The sequence below is a fragment of the Atractosteus spatula genome, chromosome 1 (genome assembly GCF_055471065.1).
Source record: "Atractosteus spatula isolate fAtrSpa1 chromosome 1, fAtrSpa1.hap1, whole genome shotgun sequence".
NCBI classification, from domain to species: domain Eukaryota; kingdom Metazoa; phylum Chordata; class Actinopteri; order Semionotiformes; family Lepisosteidae; genus Atractosteus; species Atractosteus spatula.
In genome coordinates, this window is record NC_142706.1 from 13,361,915 (window position 1) to 13,385,490 (window position 23,576).

A 23,576-nucleotide genomic window follows, 5' to 3' on the forward strand; every position below is an offset into this window, starting at 1 on the left:
AAAAGAAACACTTTTCCTGCATTTCAAATGCACCCTGAAACAGAAAATGCATCAAAAAATGTCTAGGTGTTGTTCAAACCCTAACCCTAACCCTAGCTCGGGAACTTCTGAAACATTTATCAAAACCGTTGCCTTAAAGAACTGTGTCAAAAAAGCTACCCAGATGACTGCAGATTAATCCGAAACGTTTAGGTTTGTAGTTTTACATTATTTTCAATGTATCTCCTGTGAATCCCTTTTAATTTTGCAGTATTTTCTTTTTTAATCCTGCTGCGGAAATGGTGTATCCTGCAAATGAAACGTTTTGGGCTGTGTACAGATCAGGATCAGAATTACCACTAAAATTAGGCCAAACCTACCATTTTACTTCTCTTATATGCATATAAACAATAGTATTGAGCCTGTAAAAATACTGTTTTCACACCTTTGAGTTTAGACTACTCTTGATTGGCAGGCACATGGCTGAGGTAAAACTGCAAAATTGAACCAAATTTATTTGTCGAGAAAACAATAAAAGAAACACTTTTCCTGCATTTCAAATGCACCCTGAAACAGAAAATGCATCACAAAATGTCTTGGTGTTGTTCAAACCCTAACCCTAACCCTACCCCGGGAACTTCTGAAACATTTATCAAAACCGTTGCCTTAAAGAACTGCGTCAAAAAAGCTACCCAGATGACTCCAAATTAATCAGAAACGTTTAGGTTTGCAGTTTGCTAATATTTTAAATATATCTGCTGTGAATCACCTTTAATTTTCAAGTATTTCATTTTTTGTATCCCTCTAGAAATGGCGTATCCTGCAAATGAAACGTTTTGAGCTCTTTACAGATCAGGATCAGTATTACCACTAAAATTTTGGCCAAACCTACCATTTAACTTCTGTTAAATGCATATAAAAAATAGTATTTAGCATGTAGAAATACTGTTTTCAAACCTTTGAGTTTAGACCACTTTTGATTGACAGGCACATGGCTGAGGTAAAACTGCAAAATGGGGCCAAATTTATTTGTCGAGGAAACAAAAAAAGAATCACTTTTCCTGCATTTCAAATGCTCCCTGAAACAGAAAATGCATCACAAACTGTCTAGGTTTTGTTCAAACCCTAACCCTAACCCTAGCTCGGGAACTTCTGAAACATTTATCAAAACCGTTGCCTTAAAGAACTGTGTCAAAAAAGCTACCCAGATGACTGCAGATTAATCCGAAACGTTTAGGTTTGTAGTTTTACATTATTTTCAATGTATCTCCTGTGAATCCCTTTTAATTTTGCAGTATTTTCTTTTTTAATCCTGCTGCGGAAATGGTGTATCCTGCAAATGAAACGTTTTGGGCTGTGTACAGATCAGGATCAGAATTACCACTAAAATTAGGCCAAACCTACCATTTTACTTGTCTTATATGCATATAAACAATAGTATTGAGCCCGTAAAAATACTGTTTTCACACCTTTGAGTTTAGACTACTCTTGATTGGCAGGCACATGGCTGAGGTAAAACTGCAAAATGGAACCAAATTTATATGTCGAGGAAACAATAAAAGAAACACTTTTCCTGCATTTCAAATGCTCCCTGAAACAGAAAATGCATCACAAAATTTCTAGGTGTTGTTCAAACCCTAACCCTAAGCCTAGCTCGGGAACTTTTGAAACATTTATCAAAACCGATGCCTTAAAGAACTGAGTCCAAAAAGCTACCCAGATGACTCCAGATTAATCCGAAACGTTTTGGTTTGTAGTTTAACATTATTTTAAATGTATCTAACGTGAATCCCTTTTAATTTTGCAGTATTTTCTTTTTTAATCCTGCAGCGGAAATTGTGGATCCTGCAAATGAAATGTTGTGGGCTGTTTACAGATCAGGATCAGAATTACAGTACCTCTAAAATTTGGCCAAACCTACCATTTTACTTCTGTTAAATGCATATAAATAATAGTATTTAGCATGTAGAAATACTGTTTTCACACCTTTGAGTTTAGACCACTTTTGATTGGCAGACACATGGCTGAGGTAAAACTGCAAAATGGGTTCAAATTTATTTGTCGAGAAAACAATAAAAGAAACACTTTTCCTGCATTTCAAATGCACCCTGAAACAGAAAATGCATCACAAAATGTCTAGGTGTTGTTCAAACCCTAACCCTAACATTAGCTCGGGAACTTCTGAAACATGTATCAAAACCGTTGCCTTAAAGAACTGAGTCCAAAAAGCTACACAGATGATTGCAGATTAATCCGAAACGTTTAGGTTTGTAGTTTTACATTATTTTAAATGTATCTCCTGTGAATCCCTTTTAATTTTGCAGTATTTTCTGTTTTAATCCTGCAACGGAAATGGTGTATCCTGCAAAGGAAACGTTGTGGGCCTTGTACAGATCAGGATCAGAATTACCACTAAAATTTGGCCAAACCTACTATTTTACTTCTATTAAATGCATATAAACAATAGTATTTAGCATGCAGAAATACTGTTTTCAAACCTTTGAACTTAGACCACTTTTGATTGGCAGACAAATGGCTGAGGTAAAACTGCAAAATGGAACCAAATTTATATGTCAAGGAAACAATAAAAGAAACACTTTTCCTGCATTTCAAATGCTCCCTGAAACAGAAAATGCATCACAAAATGTCTAGGTGTTGTTCCAACCCTAACCCTAACCCTAGCTCGGGAACTTCTGAAACATTTAACAAAACCGTTGCCTTAAAGAACTGTATCAAAAAAGCTACCCAGATGACTCAGAATTAATCAGAAACACTTAGGTTTACAGTTTCCCAATATTTCAAATATATTTGCTGTAAATCACCTTTAATTTTCAAGTATTTCTTTTTTTGCATCCCGCTGCAGAAATGGCATATCCTGCAACTGAAACGTTTTGAGCTGTGTACAGATCAGGATCAGAATTACCACTAAATTTTGGCCAAACCTACCATTTTACTTCTGTTAAATGCACATAAACAATAGTATTTAGCATGTAGAAATACTGTTTTCACACCTTTGAGTTTAGACCACTTTTGATTGACAGGCACATATCTGAGGTAAAACTGCAAAATGGGGCCAAATTTATTTGTCGAGGAAACAATAAAAGAAACACTTTTCCTGCATTTCAAATGCACCCTGAAACAGAAAATGCATCACAAAATGTCTAGGTGTTGTTCAAACCCTAACCCTAACCCTAGCTCGGGAACTTCTGAAACATTTATCAAAACCGTTTCCTTAAAGAACTGCGTCAAAAAAGCTACCCAGATGACTCCAAATTAATCAGAAACGTTTAGGTTTGCAGTTTGCTAATATTTTAAATATATCTGCTGTGAATCGCCTTTAATTTTCAAGTATTTCTTTTTTTGCATCCCGCTCCAGAAATGGCGTATCCTGCAATTGAAACGTTTTGAGCTGTGTGCAGATCAGGATCAGAATTACCACTAAAATTAGGCCAAACCTACCATTTTACTTCTGTTATATGCACATAAACAATAGTATTGATCCTGTAGAAATACTGTTTTCACACCTTTGAGTTTAGACCACTTTTGATTGGCAGGCACATGGCTGAGGTAAAACTGCAAAATGGAACCAAATTTATTTGTCGAGGAAACCATAAAAGAAACACTTTTCCTGCATTTCAAATGCTCCCTGAAACAGAAAATGCATCACAAAATGTCTAGGTGTTGTTCAAACCCTAACCCTAACCCCAGCTCGGGAAATTCTGAAACATTTATCAAAACCGTTGCCTTAAAGAACTGAGTCCAAAAAGCTACCCAGATGACTGCAGATTAATCCGAAACGTTTTGGTTTGTAGTTTTACATTATTTTCAATGTATCTCCTGTGAATCCCTTTTAATTTTGCAGAATTTTCTGTTTTAATCCTGCAGCGGAAATGGTGTATCCTGCAAAGGAAACGTTGTGGGCTGTGTACAGATCAGGATCAGAATTACCACTAAAATTTGGCCAATCCTACCATTTTACTTCTATTAAATGCATATAAACAATAGTATTTAGCATGCAGAAATACTGTTTTCAAACCTTTGAGTTTAGACCACTTTTGATTGGCAGACAAATGGCTGAGGTAAAACTGCAAAATGGAACCAAATTTATATGTCGAGGAAACAATAAAAGAAACACTTTTCCTGCATTTCAAATGCTCCCTGAAACAGAAAATGCATCACAAAATGTCCAGGTGTTGTTCAAACCCTAACCCTAACCGTAGCTCGGGAACTTCTGAAACATTTATCAAAACCATTGCCTTAAAGAACTGCGTCAAAAAAGTTACCCAGATGACTCCAAATTAATCAGAAACATTTAGGTCTGCAGTTTGCTAATATTTTAAATGTATCTGCTGTGAATCACCTTTAATTTTGCAGTATTTCTTTTTTTGCTTCCCGCTGCAGAAATGGCATATCCTGCAACTGAAACGTTTTGAGCTCTGTACAGATCAGGATCAGAATTACCACTAAATTTTGGCCAAACCTACCATTTTACTTCTGTTAAATGCACATAAACAATAGTATTGAGTCTGTAGAAATACTGTTTTCACACCTTTGAGTTTAGACCACTTTTGATTGGCAGGCACATGGCTGAGGTAAACTGCAAAATGGGGCCATATTTATTTGTCGAGGAAACAACAAAAGAAACACTTTTCCTGCATTTCAAATGCTCCCTGAAACAGAAAATGCATCAAAAAATGTCTAGGTGTTGTTCAAACCCTAACCCTAACCCTAGCTCGGGAACTTCTGAAACATTTATCAAAACCGTTGCCTTAAAGAACTGTGTCAAAAAAGCTACCCAGATGACTGCAGATTAATCCGAAACGTTTAGGTTTGTAGTTTTACATTATTTTCAATGTATCTCCTGTGAATCCCTTTTAATTTTGCAGTATTTTCTTTTTTAATCCTGCTGCGGAAATGGTGTATCCTGCAAAGGAAACGTTTTGGGCTGTGTACAGATCAGCATCAGAATTACCACTAAAATTTGGCCAAACCTACCATTTTACTTCTCTTATATGCATATAAACAATAGTATTGAGCCTGTAAAAATACTGTTTTCACACCTTTGAGTTTAGACTACTCTTGATTGGCAGGCACATGGCTGAGGTAAAACTGCAAAATTGAACCAAATTTATTTGTCGAGAAAACAACAAAAGAAACACTTTTCCTGCATTTCAAATGCTCCCTGAAACAGAAAATGCATTAAAAAGTGTCTAGGTGTTGTTCAAACCCTAACCCTAACCCTAGCTCGGGAACTTCTGAAACATTTATCAAAACCGTTGCCTTAAAGAACTGTGTCAAAAAAGCTACCCAGATGACTCCAAATTAATCAGAAACGCTTAGGTTTGCAGTTTCCCAATATTTTAAATGTATCTGCTGTGAATCACCTTTAATTTTGCAGTATTTCTTTTTTTGCATCCTGCTGCAGAAATGGCGTATCCTGCAAATGAAACGTTTTGAGCTGTGTACAGATCAGGATCAGAATTACCACTAAAATTTGGCCAAACCTACCATTTTTCTTGATTTTATCTGCCAATATATATTAGTATTGTGCATGTAGAAATGGTCTTTTCACACCTCTTAATTTTTACCAATTTTGATTGACAGGCATGAGGCTCTGGAAAAACTGCAAAATTTTGACTTCAGGGAAACAACAGAACAACACGTTTCCTGCATTTTAGATGCATCTTAAACACAGCAAATGTGTCGCAAAATGTGTAGGTGTTGTTCAAACCTAAACCTTAACCCTGGGTCTAGCATTTATAGATTATATTGTACGTATATCTTCCTTGCAGGTTTAACTGACATTCACCCTTGTTTATATGTTACAGTTTACAATTGTATAGTCTGAATTAAAGTAAAAGTGAAAACAGTTTTATGCATTACTAGTGATATTATTGACAAAGGTGCAAAAACCTTTGTAAAGAGATACACCAAGGAAGATATTAAAGTGTAAGAAGACATTATAGATAACAAACAACAAAACATAATTTCACAAGATAAACAAAAATTTTTATTGTATATAGAAAAAATATTTCAGAAAAAAATGTTGGAAGACAATGGATAATTTAATACATTTTTTAAAATATATGATATGAAAAAATGTTACATAGAAGGGACATTTTTTTAAAACACTTTTTAAAAATCATAAAGAGTATCCACCAAGGAAATTTGCATTAACCTCTGCCCTCCAACATGGTACCAAAATTCCCTTTAATATATATTTTTTAAATATTAAATTTATACAATATATGTAGTCTTCAGGTAAAGTTCACTGGTTCAGCACTCAGCAAAGTTTTGTGGCATCTTGGACTTTTGACTAAATCCAAAAAATGCTATTCATTCTGAAATTGTCATGCTGTATAAATGAGCAAATTGGTATGCAAGATGAAATTACTTAAAAGCTTTTGTTGTTTCAAGCTATCTCTTTATTTATTCATGGGACAATGCACTGTTGCTGGATATAGGATTATAGCTTTGAGGACCCAGATCTTTAATTGTCTCTTACTCAAGCACACGAGCTTGAGGGCACCAGACCTAAAAATGCCTTTTTGGCAATTAGTATAAAATGCACTCAGTGTTTTAATCACTTCATGAATCATACTTTAAATGTTTTGAGGTGTTCCATTCAGTTTCATGCTTTAGCATTGTCTGTGTGATCAGTTTGGGTCCTGCACAGAAAAAAACTACAGTACAAAGTACAAAGTTAGGTAATATGGTACATTCTTCAGGTTTAGAAGACCCTGCTCCCATGTAATTTCCCATAAACTATCCACATGTGGGAACATTATACAGTACATTTAGCTGAAATACTTATGCTTCACATTATATTGGACCATTTTTTACCCAAGTAATATAAAACTGATTAAGCAATTATAATGGAGCACAATAAACTATATACTGTACAGTGGGCACATTTTCCTTTGGAAGTCCTACTATCCCCCATTTTGTTTAGGTACAGAAAATCATGTTTATTGATCAAATTAATCATTTTTTTCAATTCATACTTCTCATAGTAATTTTGATTTAAAAAACATACTCAATTGCTTGCTGAGTTTCAAACCTGTCCCAGTCTGCAGAAGGGTAACCATATTAAATAAGAAATGCCATTTTAAAATTAACTTAATTTTTTAAGTTCTGTTTTCTTTGGGCTGTAGCCTATCTAGACTCGATCATTTCTCAAATTACATTTAAGCAGCGAATTGATATTAAAAGCAATAATTTCAATCAATAATATAGCAGATACAGTACTTTCTTCTTTTATTCCAGCATTTACTATTGGAGAGCAAACAAACAGGTGCTTATATCATTCTATATTGTTTTAAAATTAATGTAGAATTATAAAATTGAAACAGGACATTGGAGATAAGAAATGCTTGGAAAATGTACAGTACATGGTAACTTCACAGACTGCTCTTGAAGAACTTTTGCCTCCTAGAATATAACACAAATAACATGGTATTTGTAAAAACAGTGCTAATTCTAAAATACACTTGTGTATTGGCATGCTGTGCAGAAGAGCTTTTATACCATTTAAGTACATAGTTATTTTATTTAAGATTTGTACAATTTATGTGAATTTCTAAATTATAGACTAAATAGCATGTTTATTTATAAGACCTGGATGTTTCTTCTACATGTCATGTTTATCCTGACCTACCTTGAAAAACTAGAACAGAAAGTTTTATGTCTGCAATTTGTACCTGTGAAACATGGCATATTTTGAATTTGTTGAGGTAATCTCAAGTGTGGAAATACCACGGAGGAAAATGGAAAATGCCAAGATTTTTTTTGTTATTATCATTTAAGAACATTATGTTTTGCATTCTCATTGATTTTTTCAAATCATTTTAAAGTTGTGTTTGGTAAATTACCAATAATTAAACAGTTCTAATTACAGTCACAGCATTTTCTGATATTTGATACAGTTTAGGTAGGGCCCTGCGAAAGACACATTTAACTATGACAATGACGAGCTGACAGCATGCCAAGTTAGAGTAGGCTGAACCCTGCCAGGCTATCCATATGATTTGGCAAGTCTTTGCAGCATTGTAGTGACATCAGTAAGACTTGCATCATGCCTCCAGTTGATGCCAACTCTAGGTTGGGCATTTTGGGACTACTGGAGTGAAGAATACTATATAACTCTGAAAATGTATGATTCGGAGGAAAATATACATGGTCCTCTTCCCTTTAATGGTAGTTCGACTGTCACATTAGTACAGCCAAGTTGATTAAAAATCAGATATTTCCAAATGTGTAAATTAAAGCTACACATAGGAAATACACACTGTATTACATACATTATTCTTACAGTCTTAGCCAAGATTTGTGTTTGTAAGAGTTACCTTAATATTGTCCTGAGGGGGACCTGCAGTGAGGGGAAGATTTTGGCGAGACAGATCGTCGCTGGAGGACGTCATCAATCTCAGATTCAGTAGCTCCCTGCAAGAATACCTCAGAATTGAGATTTACTGAACCTGAAATGCACCTTAGTTTTATACGTGGTTAAACTGTACAGTACAGTATATATATGTATATATATACAGTACAGGTATATAATCATGATCCTCTTGAAACTGTGGCAGGAATTATACATTGTGCTACATCAAAACTGTGGCGCATCAATATTTGGGACACTTATTTTTTTTCCTAATTACATAATTACCCCTATAGATTTGTGTATTTCTCAGCATTTGGGGTAGCTACTGTATGGTGAAGGGCAAAGGCAAAATAGCCCTTGATAATCCCTATTCTGAACTGCCTGTCCTTTCCCAATTCAGATTGTACCTGTAATGATACCCTCTATTTACTAGAAATTCATTCTTTTTGAATTATTATTAATACAAAATGCAAAATTACAGATTAAAATAATTAATGTTATTGAATGTACTAAGCATTTCAGAAATCAAAGTTCATTCCACATTCAGTTCAAGTCGTTTACAGCCATGAAAACTACATTAATTGGAATTTGCCCCAGTGCAGCCCAGAAAAAAAACCCAACAAAATACACTTACTGTACACATACATAGTACATATTATTCAATAAAAGGTCTATTCCAATTAAATAACATATATACTGTATATATTTGTTCCCACATGATACTTGCAACATCCAACGTCTATATATGGAGATGCCCAATGTCCTCTAGATAGATGCTATTTCAGAACTGAGCAGAACTACTTTTGATACTTTGAAATTTCCTCCCCCAAGGGAGGAACATTTGAATCCATTTAGGACCTGGAACTGGAGCATCCATTTAGGCTACCTGTGGCAGCCACATCATTAACTGAATTTAGAGGGAACTTTAAGGGAGCTTTAGGTTCAACAAACCGTACTCTTATGAACAGTGCTATGGTTATAATCCAGGGTAATGTCTCATGTGAAGGATGATACCCCCTACATGTCTCCATGCTGGGGTCCAGCAAGAAGAGTACCAGGCACGGGTCCTCCAATACCACTAACAGTGCCTGGTTGTCTATGAAACAGGCTGTGTTTGAACCTGTTGTTCAACCTGCTTGTCTCTCCTGTTCACAAAATAATTAGGCCCAGCCTTGGTTTGCTTCTGAGATCATCTAGAGGGTGGTGAGATGACTTGTCTTGTCATGTCTTGACAAGGTTTATAGTACATAATTATATTCCAAGACTTAAGATGCTGCATAAAAGCACGTTTTTTCAAGAATAGTCTATAGCGCAAAGGGCTATTCTACTCATAAAAAGATGCAACGGTCTAATTCTGTGATGGATAATTTGAATCACCTCACAGACATCAGTCTTTGCTTTGCATCAGCCACCTTCCAATTTAAAGATGCTTAGTAAACAGGAAATCTGCTTCGTATTAGATGTTTGACTGAAGTTTTCTTTATTGACAACAGTTAGGAAAAATGGCACAATGAAATGATTGATAGCCAAACAGCTCATTGAAGTTTTGTAGATTTACAGTAGTTAAACCTATATTTTTAACACGTTTTTGGAAACACCCACCCTACTATACTGTACATGGATTCTGATAAAAAGTCTTCATCCAGTTTTCAAATGAGTGCTAATCGCACTGTAATTGTATGTAGAAACTTTAACACTGTAACAGACAGTACATAAAACCATTATTGTGTTTCTTGAATAGTTTATTTTATTTTTGTGTTTCCATTACAACTTTTTTTATCAATCTCTACAATTTGGACAGTATACCTACTTAATAACAGTTTAGCCATACAAATGTATTAAGTAAGATTTGATATCAACCTATTTTGTGAGTTTAAAAGTGATTTAAAAAGGTTCTTGAGAAAGAAAACAAAATGATAATGGTAGGAAAATATTGCCATGTTTGACTGATTTAAAAGTGGAACACAGGTTAATATTAAATGACTTATTGTGACATATTATATGAAAACAGAAGACAATGGTAAATTCTAATTCCTTACGTTTATACATAATTTACAGTATACTATAGCATTTAATGTCTTGAAAGATACCAAAGTAATTTACCTATATTTCATAAATCAAATTTTTAATTTAAGGTGGTTGAGGGTGTAGTTAATTTTTCATAGCCTAATACAGCAGACTTCTAATCTATAATGGCTCCCTGAAGACATCTAAAATAGATGGAGAGTGGGTAACAATACGATCGTTTTATATTTAAGTAATAATGAAAGAGAGATTACTGGGCAGTACATAGAAAATGACAAAGAGAAACCATCACATAAAAGACATGTTGCCAAGTCTAACAGTTTTTGCGGAATTGTAACAACTTTATCCAGTGAACTGCCCTTTTGCACCATTATATAAAAGATAAGCTTTTTGTTGCATACGTCTATGCTTCTTACGTCTGGCTAAAGTGTTTTCTGGCTTGTTACAAATACCTCTCTTCTTAGCTAATGGCTAAGAAATCACAGTTCAATTTAGTCTTTTGTCTTCTAACTCTACCCCCCTTACTCAGCTTGTTTTCTGGGTTTCTGCCTCCTCTGACTCAGAAGTCAGCAGCCACTGCTGCAAAGTGTAATCAGATCATTTGGAGCATAAAATAAATGCTTGCTTAAGCTGAATGAGTAAGAACTGTATCAAACAGAACTGTCTTTGGCAGAGACATCCAGTGAAAAATATATCTACCTATAAATATATAGACGAATGGATTTAATAAAATAGGAATGGACTGTAAGACTACATTGAGCCAGCAGCCATATCACCCTGCAACTCACAATGGGCAACCCACTGAAGCTAAGCAGGTGTGAGCCTGGTCAGTACCTGGATGGGAGACCTCCTGGGAAAAACTAAGGTTGCTGCTGGAAGACGTGTTAGTGGGGCCAGCAGGGGGCGCTCACCCTGTGGTCCACGTGGGTCCTAATGCCCCAGTATAGTGACGGGGACACTATACTGTATCTCTGACAGATCTTGAAATATGAAAACATTGCAAAAAGAAAGCAGGTTGAGGAATTAAATGCCTTCACTGCATTAGGACTGATAATAACCTACAGTATGATGTATCCACAATTTAAAACTGAAAACGTATCTGGAAAATGGTGTACAGTGCTAGAAGTACAGTACATACTTAAAACAATATCACAAAATCTAAAAGTTGTAAGAGAAAAGATGGAAGTGTTTGCCTTGTGTAGCTTACATTAATAAACCATGTTTATTTCCACTGTACTGACTACATTTGTCACACATACTATAGTATAAAAAGGATGGTTTGTACAATAAAGTATGTTTGTTATTCTGATTTCCATGTGACTTATTCAAAGGGTACACCGCAGCTCATAAATGTGATTCACTGATGTAAAGTGCTAGTTATGACTAAGGCTAATAATGGCAGATTCTAAAAATGCACTTAAATGTCTAAAATGACACTTTTAAAATGAACTTTTCAAAAAGTTCATCAGTGACAAAGTTAATATTTCTAGAGGCATACAAGTCCTAAAGAAGCACACAGACATCATAATCCCTTCTTGAACTTACAAGTATGAGCACCAAATAAGCCACCGTTATAAAAATTGGGTTTAAATGTTAAACAATTAAACACTTTATGTGCATCTGGTGCTACTCACTAAGGAAAGTCGTTCCCTGGCGCTGACAGATGTTAGCAGACTCCGCACTCGTTCATGGATTGATTCCCAGGTGCTGTGAGAACTGGAAGGAAATCTAAATCACAGGAACAGATTGGAATGGATATGAATAATCAGGCTAGAAACAGTAGTCCATGAGCCAGACATGGAAGTCCCTATCTCCCCTAGAGAAATTATGTCATAGTGCTTTTAAGAAGCCTTTTAGCATGCAAACATAAAATTCAGTATGTCAGTATGTCAGTAAGTCATTAATTACTGCTTGTGACCAAGAGACAGCTACAGTATTTATATTGAAGCTGGATCAAAACCCTAAAGAATATGTCATGTTATTTGCCAAACCGCTTAATACCATACGGTGTCAAAGCCGGAGCCTACCTGGCAAGCAACGAGCGCAAGGCAGGGCACACCGTGGATGGGGCGCCAGTCCACCGCAGGGCAAGTGCCACGGTAAAGGCCAAGGGGGGAAATTTGACCTGGACACCAGGATAACTCCCTACTCTAATCGAGAAATGCCCGGGCATCTTTAATGACCACTGAGAGTCAGGACCTCGGTTTAGCGTCCCATTCGAAAGATGGTGCCCACTACAGTATAGTGTCACGGTCATTTTAGGACCCACACAGACATCAGGGTGGGCGCCCCGTGCTGGTCCCACTAACGCCACTTCCAGAAGCAACCATAGCTTCCCAGGAGGTCTTCCATCCAGGATCTGACCAGGCTCAACCCAGCTTAGCTTCAGTGGGTAGCTAGTTGAGAGCTGCAGGGTGATATGGCTGCTGGCTCTACAACCTTATACAGTATGTCCATTCAATATTTGTACTGTACTTGAATATATTAACAGTAGCTTTATTTCATTTGAGGAATAATGGTAGATGAACTGCTGAAAAATGAACGTTATGTAGAGGCCAATCCCTGGTGGCTGGAAGATCTCCTGGCTGAAGAAGACAGACAGCTCTGAAGTGGGCAGAATATGTGCAATTCCAGTAGCAAGAATAAGTTTGTGGTCAAACTTCTTACTTCAGCTGATCAAAACCTGTTCTATGCCAAAAGGAGATGCGATGAGCCAAGGACTTTATAAGATTTGCAAAGACATCCCTTAATCTAAGGTGACAAGCATAACAGATGCCATAGAGTGCTTCCAGACATTCACAAATATCATATATATCATAAAGATTAGAAATTACACTACCGGTTACATTACTTTAATTAACATTCTGTTTGTTTGTTTTTTGCTAGTTTCTAAGCAATATATTAAAAGGATGAAGTTGATTATTTAGGATAAATGCAGACAATTTATTGTATATACAGTAAGAATACAGCTCTGTTATGTTGTTAAACAATTTTTTACTTTAGCTACTTAATTACAAATAACTTTTATATTACAAAATCTAAGAAAATAATCACCCATATTATTAAATGAATATACATTTTCTATCATTTATAACTAAAATCACAAAATGGTCTGAATTTATCGTCTGGATTACATGTTTTATGACTCAAAAGAGATTAAGTGTTTTGCACCAAAAGCTTAGGTTTTCCAAATTATATGACACTAACACCAGACAATACATCATCCTCTTGTCCAACGTTTACAACTGTCTGCATGTTAAAAAACTGCAATACGTTTTATAGCAGTCAAGTCTAATTAAAAAAGACCATCTAAGTAAGGCTTGAACACTGATCTGATTATGGGGCATTTTTTTTTAGGTATATAAAATGAAAATTCAGGGTTTCGTTTTTTTGCTTAGCAAAGAACAAACAGCGTAATTCTCATACTGCATATGTCAAGGTTTTGTTGTGCTTACAGTCTATAATGTTCTTTGCCTTTAAAAAAGTGGCGCAGATGGTTCATACAGGAAATACTGTATACTGATCACTGAGTTTCCTTTCGTACCTTTGCTTCAGAGGTGAGCAGTTCCTAAACTGGCTTTGTGAAGGCTGCATTGTTGAGTTAGGGGGAGATCTCTTCAGCTCTTTCAAGTTCAGGCATGAACTAGAATTTAAGGTGTAATTAACAAGATCATCTGTGTCTGTAGATGAAAACGCATCCTCCAGAGTCCTAGGGATCTATAAATAAAAGCATTTAATTAAGCAAAGAATATTACTGTAGGCTACATGTAATTTTACTGCATATGCTAGCTCTCCAAATTTTCTAAGGAACCACATTTTCACTGAGAATTTTTGTACTCTGCCTGTTACACAAGTGCTGATCGTAATAGTATATAGTTCAGTGGTTTGATTAAATCCTAATGAATATGATAGAAGGCCTATCATTATTTGGAGTATTTGGAGAGCCTCACCTAACTGAGGAATGGCAGTCTAGTCATGAGGACAGGCTGCCCAAAAATCCCCCCATTACTATTGTGAAGATTAAACTAGGGTGTGAGACATATATACTTAGGCAATAGGAGGTGTGTGAGATTAGGATCTAACCTATATAACCTATAGTTTATAACTTCTGTTATGAACTCCATTTGAAAAAAATGCATAAAATAAAAAAAGATGACAGATGTACTTGGTACCTTTCCAAATGTAAACTCACAGCTCATCTATTTATGGTCCAATGTCTGCATATACAGTAACTACTAAATTCTAGGGGAGCACTTAATAACCTCATAAGCGTTTCCGAACAGACAGAATTGTGAAATTTTACATACCCCCTCTGCAGATGGATTTGACCTAGTTGTGCCATGAGAGTCTTCTAGAAACACAACATAAATCAAAATGGTCAACCCCCGGTAAAGCACAAAATAATATTCCATAATATTTAATGGATAACCAAATAAAACATTAAACAATTAATGAAAAAAAAGTATGATGTGCCAAGGGATAAGAGATAAAATTGACATAACTAACTCAGACTGGCTGTTTACAATTGTCATGAAAACATTTAGAATAGAATAGTAAATAAAAGGCTAACTAGTGGCAGAGGTCTGAGAGCGATTTCAATAATTTCAGAAATAAACCTTAAATTTAAAATGGATGAATCGGCACAGAAAAACAAAATTAGCCCAAGAAGGAAACACTGTACCAACATAGAGACGAGCCTTTGGAGAAATATCTCTTGATGTGGATTTCCTAAGAGAAGCTTGTGAAATAGGTTGTGTTGATGTCACAGGTGGCCAAGAGTTACGGACCTGAAAACAGAATAAACAGATTGTACTTTAAAAAGATTTCTGTATTTGTTTCTATATTGACTCACTAAGGGCCAAGAAGTATCCTGGAAACATTTCTGGTAAGCAGATTGTATCCTATGACGACTTGTGTCATGAAAGAAGTAATAATAAAAGAAATACTCCATCTGGTGGCTAAAGTGAAGTACTGTGCTGGCTTCTGTTTCAGTATTGGCACATTGTGAGCACAGATACTTCATGCAAAAACAGATGCTCTCTGGATTTAAATGTTATGCCCCAAACACAAGTATTGTCCATAAATGCAGGGCCCTTCTCAGCCTAGAAGACCAAAAACAGTGGCATTCCAGTACCAAGATAGATAACCCCTATTGTGTCCAATTCTTGTGTTTCTACCATTTCCTTTCTTATTCTAAAAGCATTCGATAAATAAATAATAATAATAATAATTGCTTACACTTATATAGCGCTTTTCTGGACACTCCACTCAGAGCGCTTTACAGGTAATGGGAACTCCCCTCCACCACCACCAATGTGCAGCATCCACCTGGATGATGCAACAGCAGCCATAGTGCGCCAGAACGCTCACCACACATCAGCTATCAGTGGGGAGGACAGCAGAGTAATGAAGCCAATTCATAGAGGGGGATTATTAGGAGGCCATGACTGGTAAGGGCCAATGGAAAATTTGGCCAGGGCCAGGGAAATTTTGACCCCTACTCTTTTCGAGAAACCCCCTGGGATTTTTAATGACCACAGAGAGTCAGGACCTCAGTTTTACGTCTCATCCGAAGGACGGCGCCTATTTACAGTATACAGTAGTGTCCCTGTCGCTATACTGGGGCATTAGGACCCACATAGACCGGAGGGTGAGCACCCCCTGCTGGCCCCACTAACACCTCTTCCAGCAGCAACCAGGCTCACACCTGCTTAGCTTCAGTGGGTTGCCAGTTGTGAGTTGCAGGGTGACATGGCTGCTGGAAATAAAGTTAAGCAAAAAAATAGAAAAAAATAGAAAAGACCAAAAAGGAGTTAGAGTTGTGCTCACATGTCGTACTGCAGAGTCAGGTCTGGAGTATGGGCTGGACTCTTGCTGGTTTGGCCCCAGGTTGAGATGTGCAAGTCTCTGAGTGTTATTCTCCGACAGCTCCGCTATGTGCCTCCGAGTGGCAGGTGACACAGACCTCGACTTTGACATCCCTGTTGATTTGTCATAACGCTGCTCTTTACTGTGAGGGGCTCTTTTCTTCCCTGGTGAAGGATTTGCTTTCTTGGATAATTTGTATCCTAACTTCTGGGCCTTCTTCCGGATTATTTTTCTTGAAGCTTCCTTCTAGATATCAGAAAAAAATCCATATTATTTGTATTAATTTCTAGAGAAAACACTCTTTATGAAAATAATAGAAATGACTTCAGAAGGAAGGGCTCAGAATTTCTGCTTTAAAGGAGTCTTATAGCTCAGGTTATAGCTTCATAGTGAACAAAATCACATCACTGGGCCCATATTACTTATTATCCCATACAAAAATTGCAGTGGGTGAAAGGGGTTCATGACCAAGGAAAATGAGCATTTAAAACATTTCTCTCAAATACGATTTAATTAGATCAGCTTCAGAGGTCTCTAGTGAACTGGTTCCCAGTCCTGATCCTGGGATCTCACATACCTGCTGGTATTTATTGCACCTGAGCACCAAATTTAAACATTTAACCCTTAACAGACCTAATAATAGGCTTACTTGGAGCACCATAGCAGTTTTCAGTTCCTAAACATGTAGGATATTTCCTTTTAACTGTTGTGTTTCATTAGTTACTTTAAATCTCCAACTTCTGAGTAGAATAAAACTTGCAAAAATTCTAACCAAGCAACTTGTTGGTTTGGTTAAGTATTCATTTAAATAAAGACCTCCGTTTCCATGAAAGTCTGCAGAAGTGTCTCATTAGAAAAGAAAATCTTTCATGTGATTTATCATTAATTATTCGGCTCAAATTTTAGTGCTTCCTTGTTATATGAGTGAAAATCCATGTGCAAACTCTTTCTTGCCTGTAAATCATCTGTAAATTGTAAATCATCTGTTTTAAACCATTATGCATATTATATGACCTGCATATGCTATTAAAATAGTAATACAGATTTAAAAATTATACTAAGGAAATCCAGCATTTAAACAAACACATGTGTAAGAAAGCATCTTACCAAAGGAGTATTTGTACAAATCCCATTCTCTATTTTTGAGCAGCATTCTTTAATGGTGGTTCTAGTGGAAAATTCTAGCCTTGGTGCAATTCCCTGGAATATGAAGGAAACAAGTGATGAAGAGCTTTTGGCTATCCCGTAACTCAGTCTTTCAAAGTCTGAGAAAGACTCTTAAGTGTAAGAAGTAGCATTTATTTTAGGAAAGTTATGCTTTCTCTCAGCTGTGGCCTGTAATTTAAACAATTCAAGTAAAGTCGAGGTTTGAGAAAATAACAATTTTACAGCTTTACAGTTTTAGTAGCCAAAATGCTTTTCTAAGTATGTAAAATGTATGCTACCACAGACTGATAAAATCCCACTTTGCATCTGTAGCAAGAAAATGAGAACATTTGACAGTATCAAAATTGTAGTGCTGGCAGGTGTCTTTGAGATTAATCCCACTGTATCTCGACAGACTTCTCCAGCACAGAATCATGATCACAAATGTTCTTCTAAACTAGTGAATATTGAACAATGTGAACATGGTCCAGATCTGCCATGATAACAGGCAATGCACAATGTTGTACTGCACTAGTATTAACTAAGTATAATATACAGTATGTAAGATATGTATAAGTGCATATTGCATATGTAATATAAAGTACAATATTTTTATATAGTATAATTATGTATATATTATGGGAAATGTATGCTAGCATATTCACTATTTGTGAATTATAAGTATTTTCTTTCTTTTAAAAAACGCTTATTTGCTTCTATCTGCATGGTTAAACCAAACTGATCATTAAAATATTAACACATATGTGATGTGATCAATGTTCAGGTTTTATTAGCACCAATAAAATACATTACATATACAGCATTATCATGTTTTATTTCCATAAGATTTAAATAAGTGTTATATCAGCTGCAGAATAGCAATAAACAAATCAAACGACGCACAATTTGAAATTATATTTAAATTGTTTCTGCAGTAACAAAGACCTATTCTGTGAAGAAAGGAAATCTTACAGGGAACATATGTGCTCGCGTCATTAGTATTTCTCTGTCCACTCCAGGGTATGAAGGGGCCAGCTTAGGCTCTGGGAACAAAAAGGTCCGGGCATCTTCTTCATAAAACGCCAATGTTTCACCCACTGTAATCAGGTCAAAACAAAGACAATGAGAACTCATTGCTGTGAAAATCAAATCACTATCACTAGTATTATACCTGGGGGGGGGGGGTCAGTTGGAGTGATCATTTTGCTGATGATCTGATGATCTTAGGGTTTAGAACTGGGTTCAATCTTTTTTGGGATATTTTACATAGAGATTGACTCATTCAGCCTTATTGTCATAGCGGAGGTAATGAATGGGACTGACAGATGGGATTATTAAAATGGTGCAAAAATACAAGTACCTTACCTGGCGGAATTAACTGTATCAGCTCAATTTTTGCAGTTTCCCCTAATTCATAAAGAAAAGATATGTCATGTACGATGAGGAGGTTGGTCAGGCCTGACACATTAATTCTATTAGAGTGACAAAAATTTCTAATGCAACAGCGCAACAGTGAAGGCCCAATGTGTTATTTTTGTTATTCTGACCTAGAATAAAGTTTTCCTATTGGAAACGATTTCATATTACAACAACGAAAGGATACATAAGTTTGAAAACCATCCTCTTCAAATCCACTAACAAGTTTATTACACACGACACAGAACAGACGGTCTTCAAATAATATTACGATTTACATGGTGCACAAAATAACCTATAGCCAGAAATGGCTGTATAGGTCTTGTGTCCAGCTCCCTCCTAATAGAACCCCCTGCATGTGTCTACAGACCAATCCAGATAATACAAAACACTGCAGCCCGACTAGTCTCTCAGCCTCTCGAAACAATCTACAGGGCTTCCTGAGGGACCGCACTGGCATATCTTCGGACCACCGTGTCAGGCCCTATGTTCCCACTAGTGTACTGAGATCCGGTTCCTCAGGCTGACTGGCAATGTCAAAGCTGAGTCCTTAGCCTCAACTGTTTTTTCTGCACTGTCCCTCCCAATGGTGGACCAACCACAGACTCACTCACCAGCTTCCAGAAGAAACTGAAAACTCAGCTCTTTAGAAATACTGTATCTAACCCCAGAGTCCCATGCGTATCCCTCCCATACTGTACTGACTGTATGTTACCTGTCCATATTCCTGTCTGTCACATACCAACATCCCTAGCACTTAAATCCATGTTACCCGTCCTGTTTCTGGGGTTTTATTGCTGTCTTGTGCATCCTTTGCAACTTAACTAGATGTTGTTATAAGTCACATTTGGATAAAATTGATAAAACTAAATGAGTCATACTCCACATGTTGTTGTTTTATCTGCACCTGATCAAACTGCATGACAGTCAAAGGTTGAGCACAACATAAACATAATGAATAGCTTTCACTTTTGGACTTCTGTTCTAAATGTTTCAGACATACATTCCAACAGCTCAGCGACAGCAGCTGGGTCAACTGCATGCTTAAATACCTAGAAAGGCAAACAGAAACATGTAATAGAGGGAGATTCATTCATATACACATACATACACTATGTGCAACAAAAACATGTCTACATATGTGTGACAAAAACATAAGTCTTAATTTAGTTTCAGTAGCTCACATAAATAATATTTTAGCTGAGACCAGATTTGTGTTTGAGTAATGTAAATACTGTATTTGATTTCATTAACATGTCCCGAGCTCAGTGTTTAGTTCTTACGTTGAGTTAAAATCGACAAAATTAGATTATTAAGGATTTGTATTTATTATTTTTATTTCTTATCCTTTCATAAGACATGATTTTACTGGACAAAAGGACGAAAGCATTTAATGAAAGAACCTACTCCTGTCTGCACCCATGGTGCAGAATGATGTTAATTTGACAGTTCAGTGACACCCTTTCTTTGCTCCAATATCCACTTGGAGTGAGAATTACTTGACTTCAGGAAATACATGACATGAAATACATGACTTCCGGTCTTGCCGTGACTAGCTTTCTCTCCCAACCTGAGTACTCTAGCGTCAGCTTTCCATTGCCTTTAACAAGAGATTTCTGCAACAGGACAACTGGCTATAAGTGTACAGGAAGAGTTATGAAACATCTCACAGCAGTCTCTCCAGAGGCTCTCGGTTGTATTTTGAGCACTTGAAGATGGACACTGTAGTAACGTAGAACACTGAAGATCTTCAGTTTTCAGTGGTTGACATTTACAATAATCGTCCTGCTAGATAATCCATATAAAGTGTTAAATATTAAAAATCATAAATAATTAAAAACTCTTTACCAATGATTTTAAGTATTAATAACAACATAATGAATTACCCAGATGCTCCTACTGGTGTGCTTTAAGCTCCAAGGTCTTCATAAAGTGTATTAATTAAACTGGTATGACTATGCCTGTGCTCAATAAATACTCACATCAAGTCATACAGTTTTACCTCAGATTTTGTTTTTCCCTTTCCTTTCACTTTTCCCTCCTTCCCACATACTGTAGTAACTTGAAAATAAGATTCTGATAGCACAACCTCCTGTCTCTCACTGAAAAAAGATCATTACCTGCACTGTTGAAATTAAAGATAGACTATGGCCAAAAATGTATTTACCTTCTCAAATCTCATTTTTTCCTTAAACAGAAAGGGGAAGACTGGCGCAACACACTCGGTTTTCTTGTACTGATTCATGAGGCACACACTGAGGTAGACATCATCTTTGTCAGCCAAAAACACACCAGGACATGTCACCTGGGAAAAGATTAATAATAACGAGTGACTTTTTACTTTGGGTGTTCCATTCCTTATACTACAGTATATCTCCCAAGCTGTCACACCTAGTGAACAGATTTTAGCGTGGTTTCTTTACTATTCACGATACCAGCAATCTGCTGTGTGCAGCTCTGCATTGTGTATTACAATGTTATTGAGAATTGCAACTGAACTTATAAAGGTAAGTTTATAAAGTATAAACTACCTTTTGTGAAATACAAAAAATAACAATTTGATAGCTTGTTGGTATATATTTATAGTTTTCCACTATAAATACCCAAAGGAAAGAGCCACAATTTCACATTATTGTTATTTTGTACAGTTAAATGGATATGCTAATATTACTGTTTTAGCATGAAGTCACACTGAATAAGTTAATTTGCTAACTTTATCAATGCATTTGCCATGGCCCTGTGTGTCTGCACATGAATACCAAGAAGCAGTAAAACCTCTTTATTTTAGCATATTATCATAGCATTTGTTACCCTTATAATGCCTCTCTGCATACTGTATTTCTGACACGAAGGCCAGCAATACCTGGTTCTGAACTGTCACAGTCTAGCAGGTTTTCATAGGACATTGTTAAATAATCTATTTCTAAAGATAAGTCAATTTAATCAGTTAAGCAGATACATTTTTGCTACATATATTAATAGAGTTTTGGGCACAAACCTATAAATACTCTGCAGAACTCTAGGAAGAGATCTATCCACCACATGCCTATATGAACAAATATCTGATCAAAGTAATCCATCCATCAATTTTCTAGCCACTTCTTCCAATTCAAGATCACAGGGGAGCTGGAGCCTATCCCGGCCAGCAATGGACACAAGGTGGGGTACAACCTGGATGGGACACCAGTCCATCGCAGGGCAGACAGACAGCTGTACACATTCACACCTAGGGCCAATTTTCCCAGAAGCCAATTAACTTACTGTACTGTACTGTATGTTGTTGGACTGTGAGAGGACACTGGAGCACCCAAATACAGGGAAAACATACAAACTCCATTGAGACACTGTAGCATTCAGGTCCCATTTTGAACACAAATAACCCAAAACTTAATTATGGGCATCCTATAACAGGTGCTGCTGAACTGGATCCACTGGGGTGGGCTGTGTTATGAGCTTTTGACCTGTAATGAGCAGAATGTAAAATCTGACTTCGACCTTCTTTCACTTTCCAATAGGTACTGTAGCTCCAAACAAAGCGACTCATTGCTTCCTGGTTCCTATTCGGTTGCTCCAAGACTGTGAAAAGATCTCCCAGCCCATACTGGATCTTACAAGTCAATCAACACTTCCACATCCTGTCTCTAAGCTCTTTTTTATACTTCAGGTTATAAATCGTTTTAATTTAAAGAATAATAGTTACAGAGACGCTCATATTAAGCTTTTTTAATGCAAAATAGATCTAAAACAGAAACTGTATAAATGTAAGGGGAACTTAAATAATAAAACAGTTCTTACATACTGTACAACAATAATAAAAAAAAAGATCTGTAAACTAATTTATCCCTTATGCATTTGCGGAAATGTAGCAAAATGCACAAAACAATTGGATGTTATTCCGATACTGAAATAATAAAAAGTCCGCACGGTTCCTTTAAATTTTAAATGTATCTGTTCAGGTTTTCCATATCTCATATTGTAATTAAACAAAACAAAAAGTCCGTTACAACAGTTGTACAACATTCGCCTGTTTATTTTATTCTTCCGTCTGTCCCTTCTGTCCATGTACAGTAACAACACAGTTTGAGTTTGGCGAGATGTGTTTCAAGCGACACTCACAGTGGAAATCCCAATCCTAATCCAGTATTTTGCAATTAGAAATGCGAATGCTTAAAGCAGTCCATTTCATGCAGAAAATTACTGTATTTATACATACCGTTTTATTAAGGAATTAATGTATAATAACAGCAATAAACGGTATCTCCTATGCTATACGACAAACGTAAACACGTGCATAGTAAAACAAACGAGATGTGGTTCTTACCGCATGGAGATCCAATTCAACCATGACCTTCACTGCTTTTTGAGGCATTTTCGGGAACTTTTCATGCGCTGGCAAAACTTAGTTTCGCTCCAGTCCGCAGTGCCCAGCGAGCCCAACCCTTTCGGCAGTCAGACCCGCCGTGGAGACCGCCGCGGAGTAGCGTCCGGTTGCCATGGGGACCGACTGTCTCCTAAGGCCTACGCGTCTGCGCAACTCCCCGCAAGGGGGCAGAGAGACAGAAAACAGCTGGGACATCAGTGACACCTGGTCAATTTGTACATTTTTCACTATTATATATTCTTCTGCTAGTACGTGTTCTTCCGGCCTTGAAACATAAGGGAAGTTGTTCCACTGACTGCCCAGACTTTGCGGTAAACACTAGGATGCTTCTCGTTTAATTCCCCCTTCTCACTTAAATTGCCAGAACCCCCCTACCCCCCT

General features: G+C 36.6%; 1 protein-coding gene across 1 annotated transcript; it reads right to left on the reverse strand.

Annotated features, from left to right (window-relative positions):
• Positions 1-18,343: 18,343 nt before the first annotated feature.
• On the reverse strand, positions 18,344-23,283 carry spata6l (spermatogenesis associated 6-like). Its single transcript, XM_088930609.1, has 4 exons — positions 23,136-23,283; positions 20,982-21,119; positions 19,818-19,866; positions 18,344-18,495 (listed from the first exon to the last, which is right to left on the reverse strand). Exons 1-4 carry the CDS (start codon positions 23,181-23,183, stop codon positions 18,344-18,346), a joined length of 387 nt encoding a protein of 128 aa, XP_088786735.1. The 5' UTR covers positions 23,184-23,283.
• Between the last annotated feature and the right edge of the window lie 293 nt (positions 23,284-23,576).